General features: G+C 43.0%; 1 protein-coding gene across 2 annotated transcripts; it reads left to right on the top strand.

The window, feature by feature from the left end:
* Nucleotides 1–648: 648 nt before the first annotated feature.
* Nucleotides 649–18,912, top strand: CSRP2 (cysteine and glycine rich protein 2). 2 transcript variants are annotated; one of them, XM_081060789.1, is made up of 6 exons: nt 649–1,348; nt 11,249–11,361; nt 13,479–13,647; nt 16,935–17,064; nt 17,691–17,784; nt 18,599–18,912. In XM_081060789.1, the coding sequence occupies exons 2-6, from the start codon at nt 11,250–11,252 to the stop codon at nt 18,673–18,675; spliced, it is 582 nt and encodes a 193-aa protein (XP_080916915.1). In that variant the 5' UTR covers nt 649–1,348; nt 11,249; the 3' UTR covers nt 18,676–18,912. The 2 variants fall into 2 exon arrangements, with proteins under 2 accessions (XP_080916915.1, XP_080916916.1); XM_081060790.1 differs by having other exon boundaries at nt 649–2,024.
* The last annotated feature ends 1,175 nt before the right edge of the window (nt 18,913–20,087 follow it).

Raw genomic sequence — 20,087 nt, 5'->3', positions numbered from 1 at the left:
ACTATTATAAGCTTGTTCTACACTTTGTCATGCAGATATATACCAGGGCGGTGGTTCTCAAGCAATGCTCTCCGCCCCCTCCCTAAGAGGACATTTGGCCTGTCTGAGAGCTTTTGATTGTTTCAAGGGGAGCGAGGGGTGCTACTGGCATCTAGTGAGTGGAGGCACCCTACAATGCAGGGAAGAGGCTCCCACAACAAAGAATTACCAAGCCCAAAACGTCAATAGTGTGGAGGTTGGGAAGCAAGCTCTGGACCAGAGGAGACTATTGCATTTGTGGCCTGAGGGATAGTTTTGCTCCGCCTCTTTTTTGAGCTCCCACTCACCCAAAGATCAATTCTCAGGGAGCATCGCTTGTGGCACAAAGGTCATCCACAGGTCTAGAGCATGAACCAGAGAGAGATGGCATTGTTTAGTATTCTTTTCATTTAAAACAACAATTATCGTGTAGCTCAGGTCCCCTAATGTCACTGGCATCCCCGGACTTTTCTGACATCAACAAACCTAAACCTACGCACTTTGGCGCCGGGTTTTCTGGCGGGGTTTAGGTTTCTTCCCCCACAGCAACATGTGCAGCCGTGCCCTCGTGGTGGGACAAGCAAAACACTTGGGGAATGAGGCGTTTTCGTAACGTCATTTATTTAGTCTAGATGAGAAATTTTGCTCTTTAAGAACAGGAAGGTTTCAGATTCCCAGAAGCTGGAAATCGAACCAGAGAATATTTGTCTACTGGGGAAGTTAATCACGTTTTTACTTACAAGGATAAGGCAAGGGAGAGGGTGGTGGAAATCCCCGATTTGGCAGATTTTCTATTGCGGGAGCCTTTTAGACCTTGGATGGTTCCCTCCTGAAGGAGAACTGGCGCCGGCCGTGGAAAGGGCACGTCGCAGGGCGGCGGGGGCTACTTCCCGACGGCCCCGCCCCCGCGGCCCGGCTTCTGCACAGCACGGACGTCTCCTTTGCTAACTCCTACTTACTACTGGAAACGGTCGGGTCCCCACGGGGGGAGAGGGCTGGGCGGCGGGAGCGGTCCCTGGACGTGGGAAGCGGTCGGGTGGGCGGGAAGCAGCAGGAAGAGGCGGGATTCCTGCCTTTTGTCTCTGGGTCTTCAAACCGTAAGCAGGGGGGCCCAGACGCGCCCCCTCCCGCCAGACGCCCCCGGCGCTCCAGAGCCGGTCCCGGAATCCGCCCGGCGCGCAGGGGGCGGGGCTCGCGCAGGCCACGCCCCCAGGGGGTCTTTTTAAGGTGCCGGCGCGGTCCTGGCCGCGGCTCCGGGACTCGCAGCGCGCTCCGTCCGAGTCGGCCTCGCTAGCTCCGCTGGCGGTGCTTGGTCCTGCCCGGGATTCGAGTGAGTAGCGGCGCTGGGGGTGTCTCCGCCAACCCCGCGGGCGGGAAGGTCCCCACAACCTCCCGGGAGCTTCAGGGCACCCTGCTGGCGCCCCCGTCTCCCCTGACATCCCGATTACGGACCCCCTGGAAGCCTCCGGCCAGCCTCTTCAGCCCTGCTCCCTGGTTCGCCCCCACTCCCGGGACTCCGCCCAGCTGCCCGGCTCCCCGCGGCCGCCCCGGCTTTGTCCTCGGATCCTGGGCCCGCGGGACAGATAAATAATTGTGCGTGACCTCCATACCAGTTGTCCCTACGGGCTTTCTGGGAGGGAGGCGGGGTCGAGAGTTTCGCGTGGCTGCTATTTCTCCCTTCAGTAGCCTCGGGCCCCCTCCTTCGGAGGCCGGTTCCCTCTCCGCGGCGGGGAGGGCGGGATCCGACTCTCCAGGTCTCCTCTGCCCGGAGTGTGGTCCGCGCTGAGGGCGACCTTCCCAGTGGCGGGTTCGGAGCCCTGGGGGTGAGGTGGGGGCTCCTGCAACCCGCACACCTCAGCATCCTTCCCCTGCCGCGGTGCGAGAGCTCCTGGCATCCCCATTGTTTGGTGGTCTCTGCCCACCAAGCACCGAACCTTAAATGTTGAAGCAGTGAAACGTCAGATCGATCACCCGCCCAGCTTTTTCCGGAAGTTTCTACTATTCAGGTACACAGGAGGGAAGCAGGAATGCTTGGTTGTGAAATCCTGCAACAGGTCCTGAAAATCACATCGTGGGTTCCTAAGCTCCACGTAGGCAACCTCAGTGGGAGGGAGGGTTTCTAAGTCGTGAGGCACCCACCTCAGCCCCTCCACACTAGGACATTTGTTTAAATGGTTACCCAAAATGTTTAACCTGTTTTATTTGCAGTCTGCAGACCAAGTACATTTTCATTTTACAGATGCCTTTTATTTGGGGTAATTTTTATACTCAGACAGTAAGAATGGTCTTAACTTTTCTGATTAACCTGTTTTAAAGCTCTACCTTTAAAACGCCAAGAATTCAAGTAGGACAACCACAAAATTGGCTAATGTGACGCAAATTTTTCAGGAAAGAGATGGGCAATAGATTCTAAAAGGGTGAATTTCACATAATATCAAAACTGCATACCAAACTATAATCAATTTTATCAAATCCTCCGTGGTCTCCCCCCATTGCCTTCTTGGTCATTACTCTTTCGGGCTGATTGCCACTGATACTTTATCAGTAGTTCTCAAGGTTCTTTCTACTCTGTATTCTAGTTTCTTTTGCTCTGTCAGAGTGAAATTGGGTAGAGACAGGATCTGCGCCCTATGAATCCTTGCTTGCTTGGGTGCCTTAAATATGGTTGGGCCAGAGCCAACATTGGTTAATTGAATGAAGGAAGGAATGAGTGAGGTTGCATTTATCGTGAACAAAGATTACATTGGATTCAAGCAATATATACAAATTTGATCCCAGATTTCTATCATAAGTTTTTAATGGATTCCTCCAAATGTATTTAACAAATATTGACATTGGTATCTGCTAAATACTGTGCTGAAAGCGGTACTCTTTGGAGTTCTGTCCTGATTAAATTGGCAAATCATGGCATCATGGCATGGTGAGAAGGGAAGGACTAAAGCCAGTTGGGCCCAAATTCACATCCCAGCTCCAGCACACTTGGTTTGATGACCTTGGGCAAGTTACTCTCTGACCTCAGTTACCTTATCTTGTAAAATAGGTGTGATATCACAGACCTTGCAGAGTTGTCGTAAGGCGTATATTGGTATATACAAAGGCCAGCCCAGCCTGGAGAGGTTCCTTGTAATTAGACATTGTTCTGTGCTTTGCTCAGTTAGTGAAAGCCTCTTCCAGGAAAATGGTGATTCAGAGGACTCCTCAGACGGGAATGCTATCTCCTAGGGCTTACGGGAGGCCAGAGGCCAGCTCTCTTCCCGTTGCAGATAGTCACAGGTTTCCTGGGGCACCTCATCATTTCCTGGGCTGGTATTTGCTGCATTATATTTGTGTTCTGTTGGGTGAGGGATCCCTGGATTCCCTGGGGACGGTGATCACCTACGTTAGTGTTCCTTAACTGTTTTTGTGTCGTGGACCTTCCTGGTCAAGCCTCTGGACCCCTTCTCAAAATGTTCCTAAGTGCATAAAGGAAATTATACAGTACCAAGTTCACTGATCCCCAGAATTTCCATGGATCTGTGGACCCTTGGGTTCCAAATCCTAATGTAGGGAAGTTTTCTCAAACTGAATTGTGCAGGAGCTGGGCACAAGTTCTGATTGTTAAAACTTTTAAGTATTGGTGTAAGTCATAGAGGGAGAACCAATAAATGTATATTGTGAATCACTTGTAAAGGATATCATCAGGTTGTTTGCTTTTTTTCTTACCATCTCATTGTGCCAACAGTACTACTAATTGTGCTTGACTCATACCATGCGATACATTAGGCCAAAGGACTTCTCAGTTCACTATAGGAAAAAAGGTTTCATGGTGGCTTCTCTCCCAAAAGAGAAAAGTGAAGAGAGAATTGAACCCTCATTCAGAACACAACAATACAGGAAACACCTAATTTAAAAAGAACCTGTGCCAGAGACATAGAAGCCTGTACTGTATTTGTGTTGCTAGCAGTAGTTTAGTTTTAGCAAAATATCAAATAAACTCAATGTAGTTCATTTGAATTTTATTGGTATTAATTTTTAAGCTGAATTGATAATTTTGTTTTGATTTTAGTTATGTCACTTACTATCTCTATGCCTCAGCTTCCCCACCCATAAAATGGGGATAATGAAAATGTCTACCTCGTTTTTTATGAGGATTAAATAAGTTACTATCAGTAAACTACTTAGCATAATTAAAACATGTAATAAGCTTTATGTAAGTAAATAATAATATATTACAATAAGCAAATAACAATGTAGCAACTATTTTTATGTATCATATGCAGGCAGTATTCTACGTGCTTTGCGTATATTTAATCTCGGAACTGACTTATGATATAAATAAGCATATCTCCATTTTTAAAATGAGAAAACTACCAGATCAAATAACCAACCTAAGATCATTCGGCAAATAAACAGTAGTCTTGGCATGTAAATCTTGGTCTGACTCCATGTAAAAATCACACAAACATTGTTTGGATAATTCAATACCTTGTAGTTGACACCGATTGTGAATTGCTATGGCAGATGTTGGAGATCAGAGTGACTGAGTTTATAGCATAGTTGCATTCTAATTACAATATGTGATTTGGCAGGTAGTATCCAAATCGCTGTCAAGGATTTTGCTGTAATCCAAGTGGAAGATGTGAGTGGTACCAGGATACAGAATTAGTAATTAATGGTGAGGCTGGGGTGAACACAGGAGAGCTTACTAGGTGGAAGGGAGTTTTCCCTCTGGAGCGACGATAGGCTTAGGTTAGAGAGGAGTGGTAGGGAGCCTTTTGGTTGAAAGTAACAGTTTGGGTGTGAGATTGGCACATAGAGGACACTTACTACCTACTAGTCGGAGGGATGCAGACTGGGTAGAAGGGGAGGTGTTCCTGTATGCAAGTAATTTGGTAACTCAGAGACTGATAATTCTCAGGTGACTTAAATGGTCTCAACCCTTAAATCAGATACGGGAGTTTTGGGAGCAGCTTGTGGTTCTGGAGTCAAATATATGAGTGGGTTGAGCCTGGATTTGCTTCTTTGGAGGTCAGTGACCTTAGCAGGTCACCTAATGACTGAATTTTGGGTAGCCATTCAGACCCAGTAGCGCTCCTGAAGGAAAAGGAAACCAACATTTGTGGAGCACAGACTCTTTGCCAGGTACTTTACGAACATGAGCTCATTAGATCCTTACAACCACGCTATGCGAGTTCTCGTTCATTTCCAAGTTATAGCTAATGAAGTGGAGGCTCAGAGGTGAAGGAGCTTGGCCAAGATCACAGAGCTGATAACTGACTTTTAAACGTTGTCTGTCTGATTCTAAGTTCCATGCCCTTTCTCTTGTACCAGGAATGTCTTCAAGGTAGCATGCGTAGTGCAATTTCCACGGCAGACATTAGTAACCACAATAATCTTTAATGTGGAACCTTGATTGAACTTCAGAATCTTTCTCAACATAGTTCCAGGAACCCACTATCAGTGGATCTACAAGAAGAAATCGTTCTGCCATCTCTGTATAAGCAGACCATGCAGAGCCCTCTCTACATGCCTCTACGTCATTAGTTGTGTTGGACTACTGTTGTTTGTTTACATATTTCTACCACCACAGTAGAACTCCCACACAGAAACAGGCACCTGTCTTTATAACCCTTTTATCCTCAGCACCTAACCCAGGATATGACTCATAAAAGGTTGAGTTACTACATTTATATGAGAGCTTCATAAACAGTAAAACATTGTACATTGTGTCTTAGCTGTCCTTCCTCTAGAAAAATTACTTGAGATACAGAAAAGAAGTCAGGAGTTAGCTGCTGTCCACTTCTCTCTGCCAACCAACCTCACTTGCTAATTGCAATCCACTCTTGCAAGCTCAGCCACCATCTTCTTGCTCGCCCCCATTTTCCTACTAGTGTAGCCACAGCAATTATATTAGTGGCCAGTGGCTCACTGGTTACAGCTGATGGCCAACTAGCCACAGCTGATGGCCATCCAATCACAGATAATGGCCATTTACCACCTGAGCCAGCACCTTTCCACATGAGGCCGAGAGCCTGGAAACTGCACTCCTGGCTCTGTCCCCACAACCTACTATAAACATTTTCTCATCTCCTTTCCTTAACAACTTTACAAGAAAAGTACTGTTATCTTCATTGTACATGTGAGGGAAATGAGATTCTGTTGACTCCAGAATCCATGCTCTTAATTCACTCTTAGCCTGAGCTGTCTTATAGGCCAGCTTGAGTATTTGGCTTTGGTAGAAGGAGCGAAATGGAACATGGAGTCTAGTCTATCCTCCGTCCATGGTATTTACTTAGGTAAGGGAAGTAGACTAAGCAGGTGGTATGGGTATCAGAAGGAAAAAAAAAATTAGAACGGGCATTGAGTAAAGCTTAATTTCCAATTAATGACAGCTCTCAAACTCTGGCCTTGTTAAATAATCACTCTAATTGGGGACAATGCTAGTGACCTACATATTCATTAATAAGTGACCCCTCTGGATGGGTGGGGCTCACGATAAAACTGGTTTATAATAAATTCTCCCTTTCGGGAAATTGGATTATAACCAGGTTCTAGTGTAATAAGAAAGCCCAGTATGCAGTAATAAAATGCCAAAGCTTCTGGAAGCATTTAGAATCTGGGATTATAGACGGATTCACTCCAAACCTTTGGTATTAGAATGAATCATTTAAACTGCAAGTCGCGACATGTAGACTCAAAATCATGGATTCAAGTCACTGAGATTCTAAAATAAGACAGTGACTGCAGCACAGGTGGTATGAGAATGATTCATGCGCTCATTTTGTGGCTAGTTGGTTATCTAGAGAATGAGGTAATTTTACCACAAGGTGACTCAGAGTTAGACGATAGTAATTTTCTGGTAAGGGTAGGTCTTACACAGTTGGGGTGGTGTCTTTGACTAGGGAGAAGCAGCAAAGAGAAATGGCACATAGGTGTTCGGATGTAAACCAAGCCTTTTAATCTAACGCAATGGATACATCCTCCTGCTGGAACTCTTTCAGACATTGAACACCAAAGACCAAGACTGAGAACGAATAAGCCTGGGTGTGGCCCCTTTTGCGAGATGTGTGTAAAGTGGGATTTGATTACTCCTCTTACCATTCTGTAAATGAATGCATGGGATTGGGGAGAAGCATGCAGCCCAGACTGCTCAGTGCAAACCCAGTCTGCTGGGATTAATGTCAGCTGTTGTGAAGATGTGCAGCCAAATGCGTGTATGAAAAATGAAGCTTTGGGCTTTGTTTTTTATGCGTAGCAATGCCAAGAGTGACAGAAATAGAAGCTCATCACACTTTCCCCTGCCAAACGCAGGAAATGTCCATAGGAGTTCACCCTAAAAGTATAATTTTGAACTTCATTTCTTAGTCACAATTGGAGCTATCATTATACTTGCAATGTGTTTCAATGTCCCAAGAAAAGAAGGTTTATGAGTGACTAATCAGATAAGTTTTTTCTTTACCCTCTTTGTTGTTCTGAGCTTTGCACCATAGGTGCTAGTCAATGGGTTTTCCTCCTGGAATACTGACAGCAGGGTTGGCAGTGTGAGATGCCCCCTCCATCTTCAAGCTAAGTGATCGGATGTCTGCCAAGGCATTTGTTTACCTTGCTTTTTCTTCACAATATCTAAGAGGTAGAGAGAGCTTCCTTTCCCTATTTTATGTGAATTACAGAGAAGACCAAGGTTGCACAACCATTGTAATAGTCAGGTTAACCCAGGTCTGTCTAAACCAATCAACCAACTCTCTCCCTCCCTTCCTCCTCCTTTCCACTGTGAAATATTTCAGACATACAAAACAGAGAATATAAGGAACACTCAACTACCACTATCCAGCTTAAAACATAAGACACAAATCCAGCTGAAGCTTTCTGAGGATGCTCTTTCTATTACGCCATTTGCCGGGACCACAGAGAGGGTTATTCATAAAGCCTTAGGAAAGCTTTTAAACTGAATGGAACTTGTAAAAAGTTAATGACTTAGAAATTTTACTTAGAATCCAAAAATGTGACAAAGAGAAGTAGGACATTGCTACCTTTGTCTTGAGAAGCGTAAGATCTAATTGGGAATTGTACTAACAGGTTGAAAAGGGAAAGATTCTATAAAACAATAGAAATGAAGTAGTTTGAAATGTGCCAGGTACTCTGTTTGATGGGGTGGGAAATGCAGAGATGTGGTCCCCTCCCCCGAGGGGAAGAAACTTATAACATAGTAAGCTGAATGATGTACGTAGACCTTTGATAGGTATTTCCTGAAAAGGGGACACATTCACATCTGGCTGGGGTGGGTGTACAATAGAAATTAAACTAGACTTACAAGACGTAAATTTAAGTAACCTTGAGTTACATAGAGAAAGGGCAGATACTCTCTTTTAAAAAGTCCAAGCTGCTCATTTAATAGAGAATAACGAAGTGATAAGTTAGTTTTTTTAAAATATGTTTTTTTAAATGTCATTCAGAGACAACCCAGGACAGTGAAAGTCTTGATAGAAATCTGACGCCTTATTGGTGATTGCTCCGAAGTAAACATGTGTGGAAATGTAAGCTACCAGGTTGATATTAAGCAGTATATTTTCGAATATGATGAAAAATGCCTAGACAATTAACAAAATATTTTAAAAGCCAGCTGGGCTATTAATTGTTAGAATCCAGTTTTAAGTAATTGTAATGTCATTACCTGCACGCCTGGATTCGGTTTTTGGTTTCCTTGGGAATCATGAGGGTACTTCCAGCAGATGTTCATTCCAGATCACGGGTAACTCGGAGCCCTGGGGCACAATCAGTATCACTAAATGCACTCCCAACTCAAGCCAGTGCAGGCTGCCGGAGCCAAGGCTTTGTGTCAGGTTTTACAGTCAGGGTCAGGTTTCACTGTGGATTTGAACAATGAAGCACCTGTCTCCAGGGAAGGGAATAAGAGATTTATGCAACTACTAAAGGAAAGCTTGCAAATACATTCTGTTGTTGCTAGATACGGATACTGTGTGGATGCCTTCACAGTAGCCTGGTAACACTTGTGGACCCTCGGAATTACTGAATAAGGGAAGTAGGCTTCTTGCAAGTTGAGACTGATAGGTTAGTGATAACTAGCCATGTCAGTTAGGTCTCTGTGCATGTATGTGTGTGTGATTGTTGTTGTTTGTTTCAAGAAACAGGAGCTCCCTTTCCAAATGACTTAAAAAGGGGATTTACTGGCTCACATCGATGAAAGAGTGTAGGATAAGATGAGGCACAACTAAAAATGTTTACACTTAGTCTTTCCATCTTTCTGTTTCCCTCTATGCGGGCTTCATTCTTAGGTCCTCCTCGTGGCTAAGACAGCTGCTAGCAACTCCATCCTCCATTCCCACAGTTCTAAACCACAGCCCCGGGTTTAACTTCCGTTGAACTGGCTTGGGGCTCGTGCCTGTTCCTAACCCATTCACTCTAGTAGGCCCAGAATGCAGTGTGAACTGGTTGCCATGACTGCGTCACACGCCCAGCCCTTGAGTTGAAGGTAGAGTCAATCCCTTTTAAACCAATGCTTTTCAAATTGTCTGTGGTAAAGGATCATTTTCTGTGCTAATTTCCAAGTACAGATTGGTTCTCTGACTCTACACTCTTCAACCAGAGGAGTTCATTGGTCATGCTCTTGATTGTTGTGGCATAAAATTATATAATTTTGTTTGTAAATTGTATATTTATAAGTTTGTAAATGCTTACCTGACTTTTGTCTTGAATTGGTAATAAGCAGGGTGGACCACCACCAGGAGACCACCTTTATTAATACTAAGTACTTCTCTAAACCACACGGACCGAGAAAGAGATGGTTGCTTCCCTAAAGAAAACGTAGGAAAGCGTTAATCAGAAGAGGGACAAGAGAATGACTGCTGTGTGCCAGAAAGATACCCAACATAGTGATTCACTCTGTAACGCTTTCTTCTGGAAAGGCCTCATTCCATGTTCAGGAAGTCATCGGGTTCCGGAAGCCTTAGAGTTGTACGATGGGAACTTACTATCCTCCTGTTTAAGGATTGAAGATTCCTCAGTTTTAGCTTAGCAGCCCTCCTTTTCCCTTCTTTTTCTAGCCAGCTTTGAGTTAGTGAGGAGGTCTCAGCTTTCTTAACCAGCTATTTCCTAGAAAGGCAAGCCACCCATCCGAGGAGGTGTCACAGGCAGGGGCTGCAAATACCACTCACAGAAGGGAAGCCGGAAAATGATGGTGGGGTAAAAAGGAACTCTTTTGCTGTGTTTTTACATTCCACTCAGGGCAGGGCAGACAGGACACACTGCTCTTGCTGGAGAGCCTCCTGTCCCAGCAAGGGCACTTGAGTCCGTGGGCCACTCCGAGCTAAGTATTTAAACTGGGTCCTGGCAGACCAACTCGTTGAGGAGATTAGAACATGTTGTCTGTACCTCACAACAAGATGGCCGGGGATTTCAACTTCCAGCTGCCACCACGTTAGGCCTCATTGCTCAGAGGTCATTCTGACACACTCCACAAACAAGTCACTTTGCCGGGAATGGTTCTTGGTAGCATGTTCTGTATGGACTGACAGCCCCGTCCAAGAGGGAAAGCCAACTGTTGGCTGGCCGAGAGGACCCTGGGATTAGTGAAGCACAGAAACCATCTGGATGGGTGTTTGTTGTGGTGACAGTAAGGCTCCATGTGTGCAGTTGTGCTAGTCACACATACAACTATTTATGTTATAATCTCACATAAGTAGGCAAATATAAAACTTGTTCTTACAGAGCAATACAACACTTTTTACCTCCCTAGGAAGTGTGTCCTAGTTTGTGTATGCTCAATGTTAAGAACTGGGTGGTGGTAACAATAAATTCAATGTAATAAAAATCTCCACCCCAGTGTGAGTTCTTCAGCTGAGTTTTGTTAGGCCCTTCGTTATAACTGAGGGTGGGTGTGGGGCTGTTTTTGCTTTTCCGCTCTCCACTCTCCTTTCCTAACTCCTGTGGATTCTAGTGGCATAGTCTGTTTTGTGGCCCGTAACCTGTAACGTTGTACTGAATGCAGGTCCTTTGTCCTGTAGGGAAAAAAACTTGAGCATGACAAGCCAGAGTTTCCTCACGAGAGACCTGTAATTTAGGAGAGGAGATGAGGTTATTTTGGAGGAACGCAGGCCTTTTAAATGTGTGGTTAGAGCGGTTCATGAAGAAACAAAATCTGCAGCTGTCCCTTGGGTTTAAGCAGCGCTGTGGGAAGCCTGGAAGACATATCGAAGGCGATGGGGACATTCTCATGAATACTTCATTCCTTCAGAATGCCCGTCTGGGGAGGTGGAAACAAGTGCGGGGCCTGCGGGAGGACCGTGTACCATGCCGAAGAGGTGCAGTGTGATGGGAGAAGCTTCCACCGCTGCTGCTTTCTGTGCAGTAAGTATCTCCCAGTGCTCGGCCGGTGACAGAACTTACGTGTAAGAAGCTTCCATTTACTTATTTAAGGGAAAAACGATGGTTTTTGTTAATGAAGATGATTTTAGAAGCACAAATGGTTTTTACTTGTCTGTTATCCTAGACATTGTAAGTGCTCAGCATAACAAGGGCAGCCAGATGACCCAAGACACTTGGCCTTCTCTGTCCCCATAGCTTTTAGCCTCCGTTTGGCATTTACTTTATTTATTATGATGCGTGTCTCCCCTGCCTCATCCACTGAGAGCTCAGTGCCATCTGTAATCTGGCACCCAGCAGTTTCTGGCTTGGCGTATGTATGGGCTTGGCTCTGATTTCTGTGACAGGATGGTTCCCCATCCACCCCAGCTTTCTCTTCCTGGCTGGGCTATTTCTCTTTGAAACTGTCTTGCTTGTTTCTCGGCACAATTTTAGTTCAAATTCAGAAGTCTAGAAGCTCAATTTCTCTAGAAGCTCAAATTCTGTCTTCTCTGGTAGTGACTATTCAGAGTTGTTTCTGGTTATTGATATCCTAAGTTTGAGGGAAAGGAATTTAGGATATGAAAATCCCATTGAGGCAAGTTGGGAACTACGATTGTTTATAGATGGAAAATTCATCAGATTGTCTGACACAGACGGGAAGTAGGACATAAAACAACACATGCCTATATGCTCGGAAGACAGTAAATACCTGATAATGAGAGAAACAGAACAGGAGAAAAGCCCCCTCACCCCTGCATATTTCCTGTAATGACAACTAAGTCTTCAGTTTTAAAACAGGAGAGTAGCCACTTCAGAAGAGTCTTCATTAACCATCTTCTGATTCAAATGACAAAATTTTCTTTAATGAAGGTTTTGTTATGAGGAACCCACCCATACATGCAATTATTTGCTATATCTATAGTTCTGTGCAGTGAAAGTTAGCTAGAAACTGCCGATGTTAAAAATAAATTTGGTTATACTATGAAATAATCTTCAGAAAAAACTTCTGCAACTGCTTCACAGAGAATAAGAGACAACAGAAAATCACAGCTACAAAGAATAAAAATACAACATATGAATGTTTGCTATGTATGCCTTCCATGATAGCTGCCATTTCTCAGATTTGGTTTAACCCTTTCTTCTAAGTTATTATTATTATTTTTTTTGAGGAATCTATTTTTCAGTAGGTTTGTACCCAAGAGTACGTGAATACAGAGCAAATGCAAATACTTTAGAAATTTTTCTTACGTTTCATCTAGGTGGGGGTAAAATCCCCTCTTCTACTACACTAATCTTGGATTTCCAGTTGCATGATTGTGCTACTAATGAGCTCCCTCACAATTTCTTTTTTCCTCAAGCTTAATTGAAGTTTTAGAGAGTGAAATAATGTCTGGATAAAACATGATGCCATTTGGCAATTTTATGAAGTGGGCTACGTGGAGATGTCTTGTGGTAAGAAATCCATCAAGAAAGAATGTGTTCTCCTTTGGCACGAAGGGAAAACACAGCAAACATTAAACCACTTGATGATTTTCAGACATACTTATCACTCCTGGAGAAGCTGGTGGAGAGATGAAAGAATAATAGTTTTTCTCTTCTAAAACTAGTGATGAAAACTAGAATTCTGGTTTCAAAATGGTTTTTATCCCATAGGGTACTTTTGGGGAGATGGGGCTACAGAGACAATTCTCCCAAGGCTCTCAGCCACCCTTTTGTTAGGTTGTGATAACAATATTTGGTATTAGGAGGCTGAGAAGATTTGAGTGTTGTGAGTTTGGGAGCAAAGTGTTAGTTTTGTTCCTTTTGTGTGTAATTACAGCCATCTCAAACTTCTCTCCCTCCTGCCCGAGAGGCAAATCATATTGAAAAGTCTGAGACTTCAGGATGTTAAAATTCTGCTATATTTCTGAAACAACTGTCATATCCATGGAGGAAGGTAAATAGTTGTCAAATGTAGCTGACCAGTCCAGACGCTGTCTCATGGCTTTTGGGAAACCGCAGAATAAACTAGGCATGGGAGACAGCGTGTGCCTTTACTATTTGTAGACCATGTGCCCCGATGGTTCTCAGGAAAAAGGTATCTTTGCCACATTTTTAAATTCTAACTATTTCCCCCTCAGTGGTTTGCAGGAAAAATTTAGATAGCACCACAGTGACAATTCATGATGAAGAGATCTATTGCAAATCCTGCTATGGAAAGAAGTATGGGCCAAAAGGGTACGGTTACGGCCAGGGTGCTGGCACGCTCAACATGGACCGGGGTGAGAGGCTGGGCATCAAGCCGGAGAGGTGAGTTAGGACCGTATCTGTTACCTTCAGAAATGACTGATAACAGTTTATGTTGCTTGGTAAACAGGAATCTGGGAGTTTTCAGATTTTCAGCTGAAATTAAATAAACTAAAAGACTCTCAGATTTTCTGGTGTAAACTAGTGACTATTCTTTAAGCTCAAAATATTGACAGTTTTGGACCTAACAAAGTGAGTTTTCCAGTGATTTCTAGTCCTGGTTTGAGAGCATTCCAAGGTATAACAAGGAGTCATGGTGTTCTCAAAATTAAGTGGCTTAAACTTACTTCCATTTCCCAGCACTTTGGAGACCAGATGTCATGAAGTCAAATGATAAAGTACTGTGGTATCTGAATCATGTAATGCATTTCTCATGTGCAACTAAGTGATCAGCGAAAATTCCTCAGTCATTCCTTTCATGTAAGAATATTTCCTCATCAGGAAATTATTTTTCTCTAACTTAAAATTACTTAAAAATGGAATTTTCCTCCATTTTTGATTCTTTGAGACATTAGTGTTAAACTTGAAAGGATTCAATACAAAAGTAGCAAAGTGCTAAGTCTGCTGAACTTCACTTAGTAGTTCATGATCAGACTACATTATGTCTTCATTGGGAATTTTCTCTTAATTTCTGTTTTTGACTCAATAATTCCCTCATTTGAACTTCACATTTTTTCACATCCATTTTATATTGAAGAGGCCAAAACTGGTGTAATACTCCAATAAGATGGCCTTCCCCTGAACGAGACCATTATCATGCCGTTTCTGTGGGCTGGGTACCATGTAGTATTACCATACGTTAGCTCATGGAAACTTCACAATAACCATACAAAGTATGGTTTCCCATCTCACTCGAGAACAAATTGAGACGGTGAGAATTAAGTGATGTGCCCAAAGTCACACTGCTTGTTAATTGTAGAGCCCAGAACTTAAACCTAGTGTAACTCCAAAGCTTATGATCTTAAGCATGGTACATTATGGCCTGACTGAAATAATAATTATTGATTGCCTATTGTCTGCGGAATATTTATGTTCATTATATATAATCCTAGTTACTATGAATTTAGGTACTTTGTGCTGATTTTATAGGTAGGACACTAAGACTCAGGACACACAGATAAGTGGCAGAGCCAGTCCATTTGGCTCCCAAACCTATGCTCTTTCCATTGCAGTGTGAACTACACTGAGGCCCACCTTTCTCTCTTTTCTTGTTTTTTTCCCACACTCGGGATTTCTGAGCCATGGTGCCTTATTGTGACCAGTTGTGCAAGGGCCAACTCAGTCATTGCTGCATGCCATCACTGGCAGCAGCCAGCTCACCTTTGTCTTAGTTCAAGTTCATTGTTCTTGTTCACTCTCCTTTTTCAAATGATTAAAATTCACTCATTTCTTAAGACTGCTTCCCTGAAAATAAGACCTAGCCAGACAATCAGCTCTAATGCGTCTTTTGGAGCAAAAAGACCGGGTCTTATATAATATAAATATGATATGATATGATATATGATATGATATGATATAAAATAAATGTAACACCCAGTCTTATTTTACTATAAGATCTGGTCTTTATAATGTAACATAATACCCAGTCTTACATTAATTTTTGCATCAAAAGATGCATTAGAGTTGATTGTCAGGCTAGGTCTCATTTTCAGGGAAACACGGGATCTTATTTCAAACCTTTCAAAACATATATTTGTATACCCTCTCCCAAAGAAAACCAAATTCATCCATGACCCCAAAAGTAGGGTTATGGTTTGTGGCCATAGTTTTCAAGTCACAAAGACCAGTGGACCTTCCACTTATCTCCTCCTTCAACACTAACTGGCAAGCCGTCGGTGCTGGCCTGTCTCAACCAGTGCCCTTGCCCCTTCCCCTCTTAGCTTGGCCACAGGCTGCTTATCCTTCAGGAGCAGGTGTGGGGACGTCCTGTGCCAAGAAGCCGTTCTTAATGACTGAACTCTGGGAGCACCTGTGGTCTGGACCACCCTTGTGGCACAGTTATGGGGACCAAGCTCTTTCCCAAGGATCTCCTGGAGAGGCACCCTGGGTTGGCAGGAACATTTTCATTGAGGCTGACCTGCATTTTTCAGTTCAGGCTCACAGTTTCCTGAGTCTCTAGCCTTTCAGCAGATTAACATTTCTTCATCTGTAACATGAGGTAACTCTTATCCTCACACTACCAAGTTGTTAGAATGCAGGTGGGAGATAATGTGTATGACCTAATTAACATAATCAGTGACAGATTTGGAAATTTTTTTGGGAAACTCCAAACTGGAAGTGTTGGATATCACTGTGACCAGCTTTTAAAAATCACTTGTAACAGTAAATATAGAGTAGGTTATGGAAACATTTTTTAAAAATATACCCACACTAGGGACAGTTGGAAAAACCAATACTGTGAATTAGTACGGTGAACTGGAATTTGTTGCTTAGAATAAAATTTCCAGTGACCACATCAAACATGGTTTAAAAAATGCTGTATAATTTTTTCCAGTAGGAAAAATTGATAATTAGCTACCATTTGTTGAGTGCCAGCTGTTGTTGTATCTCATCTACTCAACTAACTTACAAAGTTCTAGAAGGGCCTTTAAGTCTTCTGAAAGCCCCGAATGGTGTTCTGCACAGTAGGTGGTACACCTACATACTGAATAGTGACCTGTAATAGTAACAAAAATGCCACTCAATCCAGAGAGAAAGTAAAGGTAAATAGATCACATAGTTACAGGTAGGTTTTCTAAAACATTTTCCCACAAAGTGGTATATTCACCCTTTCCCCTACTGAAGATATATTGCAAAATTAATTTGTAAAACATGCTTGACTTCCTTGATTGTGGACTATCTAAATCAACTGACCGCTATTCAAAAACTGCTGAAGTTAACACTGATTAGTCAGTCTCATGTGAAGTAAAAAGCTAGGTGTGATTCTCGTGGTACTAATATGACTCTGGGTTAAAAATAAGTGCTGTGATAGGGTTTTTATAAAGCATGGGGTAATAGTTTGGTGGAGAGGCTAGACCTGGGATTAAATGCATTTTGATGAGTTCAGACTTAGGATAGATAAATTTAACTTTGGGTCTTTTTGTAACAAGAATGAGCCCATAAATAGATTAAAACAATAACTCTGGCTGGCACCTGGGATTAATTTCTTTCTTCCTTCCCTTCTGCTGGCCTGTGAAGGCCTCCAGCCATGAGACGGTAGAGCAGTAAGCCCCAGAGTTCCCTTATGCCTGCCTTATGGACTTATAAGGGCTCATTGGAATATCTAATTCTTTTTTTCTCCTTTCCACAAGTGTTCAACCTCACAGGCCTACAACAAATCCAAACACTTCTAAATTTGCTCAGAAATACGGAGGAGCTGAGAAGTGTTCCAGATGTGGGGATTCCGTTTATGCTGCCGAGAAGATAATTGGAGCGGGAAAGGTAAAGTGCTATTTTTCATTAATGACAGTGAATGTCCACTCTCTGCTCCGTTTCTCCCTTTCACCCTCCACATCCCGCTCAGGCACTCCATCTTATAAATAAATGCCTTGGATTAAATTTTTTCTTAATAGCATTTACATGTGAACCATTACTCTTTTGAAGTGCTATCCTTACTTGACAAATCACATTTCTGTCTAAAAGAAAGTTGTTTTCATAGGAGGTGCTCCCGAATGCTGTTAACTCAAAGGGCCAGGCTTGTTAAAAAATCTGGACTCTGCAAGTTATTTAATGTAGTGGGGATAAAAGCCGGTGCTGATTTGGTGGGTGGATTTGGAAGTTACTTCCATGTCACCTGAGCTGTGGTGTTCTCGGCCGTACAGGAGATGGCCTTTTCAAGGTCACAGCAGGACTTTGCACAGGTCTCAGAGTGCTCTTAGGAAAACGACCCTTAATGGTACAGCTTCTGAATGAAGTCAGAATGCACCCCTTTTGTGGGTGACCAAGAACGTAGACAGTGGGAGGTCAGGTCCACAAAGTGGGGAGCTCACTTTGGGTTGACCTTCCTGAGCATCTAAATGGTGCTGCAGGAAACCAGCCTCTCCAACTTACGCATTTGTGTCTTCCAGCCCTGGCACAAAAACTGTTTCCGATGTGCCAAGTGTGGGAAGAGTCTGGAATCAACGACTCTGACGGAGAAAGAAGGTGAAATCTATTGTAAAGGTAAACTTAATATCAGTTATTGCTATCCATATGAATATCCCGCCCTTGGTTAATGAGATGTCACCAGCATTAAAAAGAACAAAGTAGTACTCTGAAAATGGGGCAAAGGAGGGATAGCGTCACTGGCTATTTGAAAATAAAAGATCTAGAGATGCTTACAGATGACAAAACCATACCCTGGTTCTCTGAAAATAAGACCTAGCCGGACAATCAGCTCTAATGCATCTTTTGGAGCAAAAATTAATATAAGACCTAGTCTTATATTAAAATAAGACTGGGGCTTTAACACAATACAATACAAAATACCGGGTCTTTTGTAAGACCGGGTCTTGTATTAATTTTTGCTCCAAAAGACGCATTAGAGCTGATGGTCCGGCTAGGTCTTATTTTCGGGGAAACACAGTAGAACAATCTTAAATGATACAATAAATTTGCTGATCACTTAAAACTCCCTTACCAATAAAAACAAATAAAAACCCCATGACACATAGGTTTTTCAACTTTAAGCAAAGCCTATGAGTATATGCTTTATAGTATATAAGGTAATAGACAAATATATAACTTGCCTGGCCTGATCTTCATGCTTGTAACTCTGGGACTATGAGCTGAACACTAGGGAGCCGGAATGCTTGGATGTGGCCCTCACAGCTAATGGCCCTCACATTTACTGTGTGGAACATTCTACATCTTAAATAAGTTGAACTCTTTTTGGCATAGCCAACAGTATGTGTTAATTTGTGTGGGTCTGTGATTGCATGGGTCTTAAGCAATGCTAGCAAGTGGACTTGCACTAACTCTCCCTTTTCTTTTGTAGGATGCTATGCAAAGAACTTTGGGCCCAAGGGATTTGGCTATGGCCAAGGAGCAGGAGCCCTTGTTCACGCTCAGTAATGGTGTCAACCCACAACCCAGATCACACACTGAGAATCTCTACATAATCCAGGCACAGATAATCTTGCACTAAATTACTGTGAAATTCTACCAGCACTTACGTACTGTATATTACCTTGTACTTGGATAGGTTGGCTGACTAGTAGGAAGAGAGCACTGTATCCTTTTGCTTTATTCATCAGCATTTTCAAGAACCATTTTCTTTTACATTTGAAATAAATCTGCAGCTTGAATTGGCGTTTTCAGTGTCTCGCAGTTAACCTTTAGGAAGAGCTACTGTGATTTCAGTTAGTGGACAATCCTGACCTAAGTTTTATTCGTTAAAGAGAGTCCATCCAGTTACCCCGCTGACTCACTAGATTAATGTCTGCATTACAGCTGTTGGAAAAGATCTCTTTTTAGATAGCACATATGCCTCAAGAGTAAAGGTTACTAGGCAACAGGCCTCAGCGTTCAGACTCCTCAGAGCAGGCACCTCCTGAAGCGTGGTGGTTACTCTTCTCTCTCTGCAGCAGTTTCCTTAAACATGGCTCCTAGACAGCCTGCATTAGAATCACCGGAAGTGGAATTTGTAGGGCCAAGGCCACGGCCCTTCCAACAAGCTCCTCAGAAAGGCGCGCTGACCTGGGGGGGGCTGGTGGGGGGCGCACTGTGAAACAAAACACTTGAAAATTCCTCTGATTTCTCTCTACCTAAAGATTATTACAAACCGCTGCCTAACAACAGTGATAGAATCTGAGGCTCGAAGTGACTTTTTACACTCTCCACTCTACTACTAAATCCTGGAAATGAGTGCTTTTCTCACACATTTCAATTCTGCATAAGTAGCAAAGAATGCGGAATTGACCTGGCACATTCAGCTGGCTCAGAGTAGAAAATGAGCATTAGACTACTTAAGGGGTGTTTTCATTATTTCCCCAGAAAATTTTAGTTCTTTACCAGACTCAATCCCATCTTTTATTTTCCCAGTGGCAGGGCGTGAAATTGGTCTGTGTTTCAGTAAAACTGAACCAGCCTGATCTGGGAACACATCTTAATCTTTTCCCAAACCTGTCTTAACATACTATATTGCTTATTTTGAAAAGCAAAAGGGGAGTGTGTTACACCAAAACCTAAAAAGGCAGAAACATAGTGGGAAGAAGCCGATTGAGGGTATACATATATATACCTGGGGAAAAAACTCATTTTTATTTACACAATAGCCTTGAGCATTTCCCATGTTCTACAGGGCCTATCAGTTCCATTGTGGGAGAGGTGGGCCTTTTCCTTAAGCAGGCTGGGTAAGTTAATCGGCAATAATGGAGATAATCATGGAGTAACTTCTAATATGTGGTCGTTTTAAAAACATGTCCATAAATTCTCTGACATTCCCATCAAAAGATGGAGCCTAATTTCCTTCCCTTTCAATGAAG

This window comes from Rhinolophus hipposideros (assembly GCF_964194185.1).
Source record: "Rhinolophus hipposideros genome assembly, chromosome: 9".
Taxonomy (NCBI): domain Eukaryota; kingdom Metazoa; phylum Chordata; class Mammalia; order Chiroptera; family Rhinolophidae; genus Rhinolophus; species Rhinolophus hipposideros.
This window is presented reverse-complemented; position numbering and strand designations above follow the sequence as displayed.